The sequence below is a fragment of the Dromaius novaehollandiae genome, chromosome 15 (genome assembly GCF_036370855.1).
Source record: "Dromaius novaehollandiae isolate bDroNov1 chromosome 15, bDroNov1.hap1, whole genome shotgun sequence".
In the NCBI taxonomy this organism is placed as follows: domain Eukaryota; kingdom Metazoa; phylum Chordata; class Aves; order Casuariiformes; family Dromaiidae; genus Dromaius; species Dromaius novaehollandiae.
Window position 1 is genome coordinate 14,249,163 of NC_088112.1, and position 9,053 is coordinate 14,258,215.

The 9,053-nt window shown below is 65.0% G+C and overlaps 1 protein-coding gene across 1 annotated transcript; it reads left to right on the forward strand.

Annotated features, from left to right (window-relative positions):
• The first annotated feature begins 1,269 nt into the window (after nt 1–1,269).
• On the forward strand, nt 1,270–3,185 carry EIF4E1B (eukaryotic translation initiation factor 4E family member 1B). The gene is made up of 7 exons (XM_064520959.1): nt 1,270–1,287; nt 1,462–1,550; nt 1,682–1,777; nt 1,973–2,036; nt 2,340–2,453; nt 2,593–2,732; nt 3,004–3,185. Exons 1-7 carry the CDS (start codon nt 1,270–1,272, stop codon nt 3,116–3,118), a joined length of 636 nt encoding a protein of 211 aa, XP_064377029.1. The 3' UTR covers nt 3,119–3,185.
• The last annotated feature ends 5,868 nt before the right edge of the window (nt 3,186–9,053 follow it).

A 9,053-nucleotide genomic window follows, 5' to 3' on the forward strand; every position in this document is an offset into this window, starting at 1 on the left:
CGCTGCGCTGCGCCGCGCCGCGCCGCGCTGCGCGGGGGGGACCGCGCCGGGCCGCGCCCGCCCCCCGCCCCGCGCGGCAGTGGCAGCAGCAGCGGCACCGTTCCCCCGCGGCGCGGCGCGGCGCGGCGCGGCACCCCCTTCCCGGAGGGGAGCGTGGGCACTGCGGGCTGCTTCCCACGGCACTGCTCTGCCCTGGCCCCCCCACCCGGCCTGTCGCCATCCCCTCGGATCCCATCCTGATCCCACCCCCTCCCCATATCCCATCTCTTCCCCATCGCATCTGTCCTGATCCTATCCCTGTCCCCATCCCATCCCATCCTGTCCTGATCCCATCCCATCCTGATCCCATCCCGTCCTGATCCCATCCCCTCCCCATTATATCCCCTCCCCATCACGTCTTGTCCCCATCCCTTCCCATCCTGTCCTGATCCCAGCTCATCCTGATCCCATCCCCTCCCCTCCCCATTATATCCCCTCCCCATCACGTCTTGTCCCCATCCCTTCCCATCCTGTCCTGGTCCCATCCCATCCCCTCCCCATTATATCCCCTCCCCATCACATCTTGTCTCCATCCCTTCCTGATCCCATCCCATCCTGATCCTCCATCCCCGTCACTCCTGGTCCCATTCCACCTTATCCCCAACCCATCCATCCATATCTCATTCCCTTCCCTCCCTGTCCTAATCCCATCCCCATCCCTTCCCAATCCCATCCCACCCAGATCCTCCATCCCCATCAATCCTGGTCTCTTCTCACCTTGTTCCCAACCTATCCATCTGTATTACATTGCCATCCCACCCTGTCCTATTCCCATCCCTTCCCATCACATTTTGTTTCCATCCCATCCCATCCTGTCCTGTCCTCATCCTGTTATGGTCCCATTCCTTCTGCATTCCATCCCATCCTGATCTGGTCCCATTCTGTCCTGATCCCATCCTCCACATCCCACCCTGTCCCCATCCCATCCCATCCTAATGCTATCCCATCCTGTCTCCATACCATCCCACCCTGCCCCATTCCTCACCATCATCTCTCAACCCCATCCCACACTGTCCCCATCTCATCCCATCTTGTCCCCCCCTGACCCCATGCCCTGACCCCATCCTTGCCTTGCCCCCATCACTGGAGGAGCAGGCCCTGTGCCCCTTCCCAGCATGCTGCCCTCCCACCCGGCCGGGCCTGGCCAGGTGCAGTGGGGCTGGCTGCTCATCCCGCCCAGCTGAGGACCCTTAAGAGCTGGAGGCAGCTGAGGGCCCTGTGCTGGGCATGATGGCTACAGGGGAACAGGTGGGTTCCTGCCATGTGGGTTGCATCCCTGGGGCTCCTGGCTCCAGGGCCTGTTTGGGGGAGGCTGGCAGGCCCCTGGGGGGTCCCAGCATCCATGCACCCTAGCTGCTGATGCTGGGGGTGGCCCTGGTGGAGTGGCCATGGGGCTCCTAGGAGCTGTCTCTCCTTCCCCAGAGGAGGCAAATGGAGCAGAGGCGGCGGCGGGCTCAGCAGCAGGAGCTGCTCCTGGCAGAAAGCCTGGGCAAGCACCCCCTGCAGAACAGGTATGGGATCCTGGGGTGAGTGGCTGAGGCTTAGCCACAGGGAGCATCCCCTGGCATGAGGAGGGGAGCCCTGGGGTGCTAGGGCTGGTGAGGGGCTCTGGCATTGCTGATCCCCCCCCCTCCCTCCCCAGGTGGGCGCTGTGGTTCTTCAAGAATGACAAGAGCAAGATGTGGCAGGCAAACCTGCGCCTTGTCACCAAGTTCAGCACCGTGGAGGACTTCTGGGCGTGAGTGCCCTGCTGGGTGGCTGATGTGCCCCCTCAGGGTGGCAAGAAGGGATGCTGGGGTCTCTGTGCCATGCAGCATGCTGCTGTGATATGGGGAGAGCCTGGTGCTGGGGGTTTGGGCTGCAGCAGGGATGCTGGGGTCTCAAAGATGCCTGTTCTCACCTACTCTTGTGTCTTGTCTCTGACCCGGTGCAGCCTGTACAGTCACATCCAGCTTGCCAGCAAGCTCACGTCGGGCTGTGACTACTCCCTCTTCAAGGTGGGACACCTTGCATGCTGCAGTCCTTCCTCTCCCTGGAGCAACTCATGGCAACCTGGGTGCAATCCCTGCCTGCCTCATGGTCCCCATCCCTCACCATTCCTCTCCCCATGTTGCCCCTCTGTCTGGGGATATGTTCCCAGTCCCTGCAGAGGTGGCACGGGCTCACTGGTACACTCCAGCCATAACATGGGAGGGGAAGCCTGGCTGAGTGCAGCAGGGCCATGCTCGCGGCTCCCCACACCCTGAGCCAGCTCTGGCCATGCACTCAGCAGGCCTGACTACCGTCTTGCCTGTGCCCAGGATGGGATTGAGCCCATGTGGGAGGACAGCCAGAACAAGCGTGGCGGGCGCTGGCTCATCACACTGGCCAAGCAGCAGAGGCACACAGAGCTGGACCGCTTCTGGCTGGAGACGGTGAGTGTGCACCCTGTGCTGGCCCCACTCCAGTCTCCGTGGAGTCAAGGCGGTGGTGTTTTCCCCCTGTGGTAGCCCTCCAAGCCCTGGCCCCACGGTTAGCAGGGACTGTCCTGAGCTCCCCTTCTTCTCTGCGCAGCTGCTGTGCCTCATTGGGGAGATGTTTGATGAGTACAGTGATGAGGTCTGCGGGGCTGTCATCAACATCCGTGCCAAGGGGGACAAGATCGCCATCTGGACCAGGGAGGCAGAGAACCGTGAAGGGGTCACCCACATTGGGTAATGTGGCCCTTGCAGCTCCCTCTCTGTAAAGGTTGCTCAGCTCCTTGTTGGGCTTGGAGGGGAATGAGCTCCTAGCATGAGCTGTCCCCCCTGAGGGATGGGCCCTGTAACAGTGGGGTCATTTCTTCACCTTTTGCCCTGAGCTGGTTTTCCTCCATTGTCCCCAGCGGCTGATCAGGGTTGGTAGTTTGGGTGTCCCATTTCCCAGCAGGGAGCTGGTGGGGGGAAGTGCCCCTGCCCAGCCCCTGCAACCCCCTCTCTCCTCCAGGCGTGTCTACAAGGAGCACCTGGGCCTGTCACAGAAGGTGGCTATTGGGTACCAGGCCCACGCGGACACGGCCACCAAGAGCGGCTCCCTCACCAAGAACAAGTTTGTGGTGTGACTGTGGGCGGAGCTGGGGGCCCTGCCCCCTGCGAGGGGGAACCTGTGAAACCCCACAATGAAATTGCTGCAGCTGAATGCAGTTGCTGTGTCCTGGGCTGTGCCAGGGCCCTGGGTGTGCTGGTGCGTGGGGGGGGGGGGGGGGGCTGGTTCTTGCTTTGGGGGAGGTGGGGGGGAAGTCTTGTAAGAGGGTGACCGTGAGCTGCCATACCCTGTACCTGCCCGGCTGTGTGAGCAGGGCTGGGAGTGCAGCTTCAGCTTGGGTGACTGCCTGCCCTGGTGCTGAGCATCTGCTGCAGCACAGCTGCCTGCAACCCTAGCACCTGGGACCTGGTGGGGTCCCCTCTTCCTGGGACTGCAGGGGTACCTCTGTGGTCTGGGGGAGCCTCGGGATAGTCCCTGGGAGGATGCTGGCTCTGTCCTCCCTGGCCCAGGCATGGTTACGGCCTGGTGCCCTGCAAGCTGAGGCGTGAGATGGGGGTACTTGGAGTCCGGCTCCCTCAACTGGCTCAGCCCAGGTGGCCCTGGGAGCTGGTCCTCCACCCCTGCCAGGCCCCAGAACACCTTTGCAGCAGTGGGACACAGGCCTCCGGCTGGAAGACCAGCTCCCTGCTGAGGGGTGCCCCATCAGGGCCCATCCTGGGGATGCTGTGTGCATCCTCACAAGTGCCCAGGCCTGGTGGGAGCCCTGCATGCTGCCGAGTTCAGGCTGCCTTCACCTGCACCCCTATCTCCTCCCTCAGTGCATGTGATGAGGTGGCACTGCCAGGGCTTATAGTCTGGCAGCAGTAAACTGTGCAATGGCTTACTGGTGACAGGGATCTCTCTCACTGCAAGTCCAGCCCTGTGACATTTGATTGTCATCCCCCCACCTCCACCTGCCCCCCCTTAGCTGCAGCCACTTTTGCCCCCTCCCTTCCACGGCCCTCCCCCTTGCTGTTCTGTGTCCTTTGCTGTCCATCCTGGTGGCCCTTGCTCTGGGGTGCCCCAGGCTGCCTGTCCCCTCTGTGACCCCCAGCCTTAGCACAATGGCTTTTGCCCTGTCTTGGGGCAGCATGTCTAGCAGATCTGCACCTCTTGAACCCAGAGCCCCCTCTGTGCATGCGGGGCCCTGCAGCGCAGGGGGCGGGGGGCAAATGCCCCTTTGCTCCCTACTGCTCTGCATGGCCCATGCTCTTAGTGCTGTTCCTGCTTGCAGCTGGGGCTGCTGGCATGTGAGGTGTGCAGGGAGCTGGCTCCATGCTGGGGCCCTCCTGCAAAGGGACAAAGTCACAACTATGTCTCTGCTATTAAAATTGCTGGAGGTGGGCCCAGCCCGTGCAGCCTCTGCGCCAAGAAGCTGCAGACGCAGTGCCCTGTGGCCTTGGCAGGCCACCTTTGCGCTGGGCAATGCTCCGTGCTTCCATGAGCTGGGGTGTGCTGAGCTCTGGCCTGGGGGGCTGCCCCATGTGGAGATGAGCTGTGCCCCAGCCCCATGGCTCCTTCTGGGCAGCTGCAGTGGGGCTCTGCACCTGCCCCTGCCTGGCGTGCCCCACACCGCCTTCCCTGGGGTGAGGGGCACATGGTTGGTGTGAGATGCGGGCAGACAGGGGAGGTGGGAGCAGGATCCCGCAAAGAGCGTACCAGCTCGTGTCCCCATGTCCCCTCAGCACAGGCTGGCCCTGCGCTTCACTGCTGCATACACCACATGCTGGCACCCTTTTCCCTTCTGCTGTATGGCCGCCAGGGAGCCCAGCTGCATGAGCACCCATGGCATGGCCCAAAAATACCAGCCCTGGGACGGTCAGCACCCCAAAGCGTGGGGTCTCTGTGCTGGGGACGGCTGGCCAGCTGGGGGGCACTAACCAGGGGAGTGGGTCCGGCTGCCCCCCCTTTGGGGGTTGGGGCTGCAGAGCCTCCCCCGCCCAGGGCTCCAGGAGGGGCAGGGGATGGCACTGGGTGGGCAGGGGTCTGCCAGGGCTGGCATTAGGCAGACAGGGGGTGTCACTGCGTGGACAGGGCTCTGTCAGGGGCTCCTCGGGCCGGGCAGCGGGCGCAGCCCGGGCGCTCGCCTGCACTGGCAGCCGCTCGCCACGCGATGGAGCCGCTCGCCCGGCCTTGGCCACCTCCGGCACGGCGGGGCCCGGCAGCCGGCCCTGCCTGCCCTGCCTGCCCTGCCTGCCTGCACCAGGGTACCAGCCCTGCCCTGCCTGGCTGCCTGCAGCGGGTTACCAGTCCTGCCTGCAGCAGGGTAGCAGAGCTGCCCCCCAGGTGAGAGGCAAGCAGGAGCCGGGCCCTTGTCACACGTTGCCAAGCTGACTGGGGTGAAGCAGGGGAAGGGTTGGAGGTGCTGAGCCCCCCGGTTAATGCACCAGTAATTTTTTGGGGCCCCTTGTTTGTGCCCCCCAGCAGCGGCAGCGTGCAGGGGGTGGGGGCTGCCTGCCCCTCTGCAGCCTGAACCTGCCCCCTGCCCAGCACAGGCTCCCGTCCAACTTGTTATGGGGCTAAGCACCTGTGGCACCCACTGCCCTGCCTGCCCAGGCACCCCTGTGCCCCCCATCTCTCCATGGGCCATGCCCATCCCCTCGCCCCCATGCCCGGAGCAGCAAGGCTGCCAGGCCTGCCCACCCTGGGGGAGAGAAGCACCTCGTCAGCAAGGCTCAGCGCCTGGTGCTGACTGCTCTTCCCGGTGCTGGCAGGGGGTGCGGGCTGACAGGGATGGACCAGGCAGGGACCCATGCAGTAGCACCCCAGGGTGCTGGAGCCCTTGGCAGGGGCTGTGCCTGGCTCAGCAGCCGGGATGGGACAGGCGGTGTGAGCGTCCCTGCCTTGCCCCTGCCGGCATGTTCGTGTGTGTGTGTGTGCGCGTTGCACATGAGAGCTGGTGGGCCGGGTGTGCTGTGGCAGGCCAGCATCAGAGGCGACCCCCCACCCTGTGCCCACCCTCCAGCACAGCCACGTCCCTCAGTGTTCGGGGCAGCACGTGCCTCAGTTTTCGCCCTGCCCGGGCAGCATGGTGTCTCCAGGGCTCAGCCCAGCAGGGACAGGTGCTGGCGGAGCAGAGATGGGGCACATGTGCCCAGGGGCATGGAGGGGGTGTGGTGCTGGGGCCGGTGGCTGTGCAGGGTACGCTGCTGCCAGGGGATGTTGGACCCTGGGTGCCAGGTGGGGAGGCTGCAAAGTGGGTGGTGTGGGGCACTGTGCAGTGTGGGCACAGGGTGGTGTGTGTCCACAAGCCAAGTGCCCCCAGGCTAATGCCACAGTGGCAGCAATCTCCTGCCAGCAGTTTGCCCTCCAGGTCTGCCCCCCAGCAGGGACAGGGTATTGGAGGGCCATGGGTGCACGGGGGGTGGGGTGGCATGCCCTCAGGGACCACAGGTGCACTTGGGCGCGATGCCCTCGGGGGCTTTGGGCGCACAGGGCGGTGCCCTCAGGCCATGGCACGCCGGGGGGGGGGGGGGGGGGGCAAGGTTACCTTGGCGGCGTGAGTGGCACATGCTGCTGTGCGCTGGTGCTGTTTATTGCCATTCACATGAAGCCGTAGCGGTGATTTCATTTGATTGGAGTAGTAATAGGAGCCATTTATCTCTGGTGGCTTTATGGGCTCCCGGCAGCCCTGCAGCTGAGCCAGGCCAGGGGCTGAAGGGTGCCCACCGGGCACCCTCCCTTTGGGAACACGATGTCCATCCTCAGCCCGGCCTGGGGGGTGGAGGGGGCTGCGAGACGGGAGGCACCCAGGGCCCCCAGGCAGGCGCAGCAGTGGCCAGGAGCCGCCCGGCGGGCACGGCAGTGCCAGGGCTGCCCTGGCCCGTCTCGCGCCGGGCAGCCATCCCAGCTGGCAGCCAAGCTGACAGCCCTATCAAAAAATCAGGATTAAAAATTAATACTGATCAACAGGGAGGGGCAGATGGCAGCAGGCATGATGCTCCCTTGCAGTGGGGGCTGCAGGTGGGGTGGGGGCACAGGAGCTGTGAGGTCCTGGGGGACAAAGATGTGGGGCCAGGGCACTGTGGGGACAGGGAGAGGGTGCAGCAGGGATGGGGGATGCGGGGGCAGTGGGGCACAGCAGCAATGGGAGTGGTCACCCCGCTGTGGCTCACTCTTGCTGCCCAGGCTAACACTGGGGCTGGGCCCCATGTCCCCCCCCCAGGGCAGGACACCCCTCCCAGGTGGCCAGCGCAGGTCACCTCACTGGCAGCTGGCACGCGGCCAGGCCCATGCCCCAGCTCAGCGGGCTGCCAACCCAGGATCCCCCCACGCCACTGGCACAGGCGGCTCCGGCCATGAGGACAGATCCTGCCTCTGTGCCGAGTCCCCCAGCTCCTGGCACGTGCCTGGCACAGAGGGCCACTGGGCACCCGTCCTGCTGCAACCATGGTCATGGGTGCTGCAGGGTTAAAATCCCCAAAAGAGATGGGCAAAGAAACTGCTGGTTCCGCCGCCAGGCGCGTGGGCCGGGGAAGAACAGGCAGCGCTGGCTCACCAGGGAGTGGGCAGGCAGCGCGGTGCCGGCTCTGTGGCTGTGCCCAGCCGGTGCCCACCAGCACCTCTCTGGCCTCGCTGTGCCACGGCACCCTGTTCCCTCCAGCACCGCCTGTGCCCACCTCGCCATCCCCTCCACCTGCCTGGGTGCCATGGGGACGCTGCAGGCCCCAGCGAGTGGGACGTGGGCACGCTGGGCACCTCCGGCCCCAGGACCAGCAGCAGCATCCCGTCTCCGTGGCAAGGGGTACCCGTGGCGCGCCGTTCCCATGACAACTCCCTGGAGACGGCAGCCAGCGCAGGAGACGTGGGAGGCGAGGGGCCCACGGACCCCTCGGGCTCCCCGCATGGCCTGCCCTCCCCGCAGCCCCCAACCTGTGTGCCTCAGGATGCCCTGGATTAATGGGGTGCAGCTAACGAGACATTGCATTCAGCCCCCCCCACTGGCTCCTCTCCTACACAGCAGGCACGGCAAGATGAGGCTTGTTACTTCTTTGCATTAGTGCCCCAGGAAAGCAAGGCAGCCAGTGCTAATGGGGCTGGTGGAGCAGCCCTGGAGAGGGTGACGGGGCAGACCGACGAGCAGCAGCAGGACCAGACCCAGGTGTCCTGCTCCCAGCCTCAGGCTCCTTGTAGCATGGGCCAGGCAGTCATCAGCAGCACCAGTGCTGTCTGGCTGTTCTGTGCTGCTCCTGCCCGATGGCTGGGTTTGCATGGCGGGGTTTGCATAGCATGGTTTGCGTGGCAGGGTGTGCAGAGCATGATGTGCATGGCAGGGTGTGCAGAGCATGGTTTGCGTGGCAGGGTTTGCACAGCTGGGTTTGCATGGTGGGGAAGGGGTTAAGCACCTGCAGGGCCATCTCCAGCACCAGGGGTGGAGGCGGAGAGGGGAGAGGAGGACAGCGTCTCTGTGCCCCACGCTGCAGGGAACCCGTACCTGAGAAGGGTCCCTTGCTGTCACTTCTCATCTGCATGATGCTGGCAGCCACAGTCCTGCAACACGGCTGAGCACTCTCCTTCCCCGCAGGGATGGGCTGGCACTTGCCGGCTTGGCAGAGACAGGCGGGGGGAGCAGGGGGGTGGGATAGGGACAGGGACCAGAACAGGGACAGAGGCAGCATGTCCACGGGCCTGCAGCAATCGCTATAGTGTGCTGCTATGGAGGGCTGCAAATGGTGCCCTGCTGCTGGCAGAGCTGTCCTTGCCGCCCCTGCCCTGCGCCCCTCTGGCCATGGGTCCTTTGGGGTTTGCTCCGCTGGCCCCGTGCTGTGGCCTCGGTGTGCCCCGGCTAGCTGGCATGTACCTGCAGGGCCCTGTCCTCCCCCAGGCACTGTGCCCACGCGGCCCCAAGCCTCCAGCACAGTCCCAGCGGCAGCAGTGCACCCACAACCTTGCTGTGCGCCTGCGGCTGGGCACTGCCCAGGGGCACAGCGGAGCCGACACCATGCCCGTCTCTGCAGCCAGTGCTGCAGCCC

Bases quoted from the DNA above. Each gene is read 5' to 3' on its own strand.
- EIF4E1B (XM_064520959.1), top strand. The intron at 1,778-1,972 runs GTGAGTGCCCTG...GACCCGGTGCAG, and splicing joins ACCGTGGAGGACTTCTGGGC to CCTGTACAGTCACATCCAGC. The intron at 2,454-2,592 runs GTGAGTGTGCAC...TTCTCTGCGCAG, and splicing joins ACCGCTTCTGGCTGGAGACG to CTGCTGTGCCTCATTGGGGA.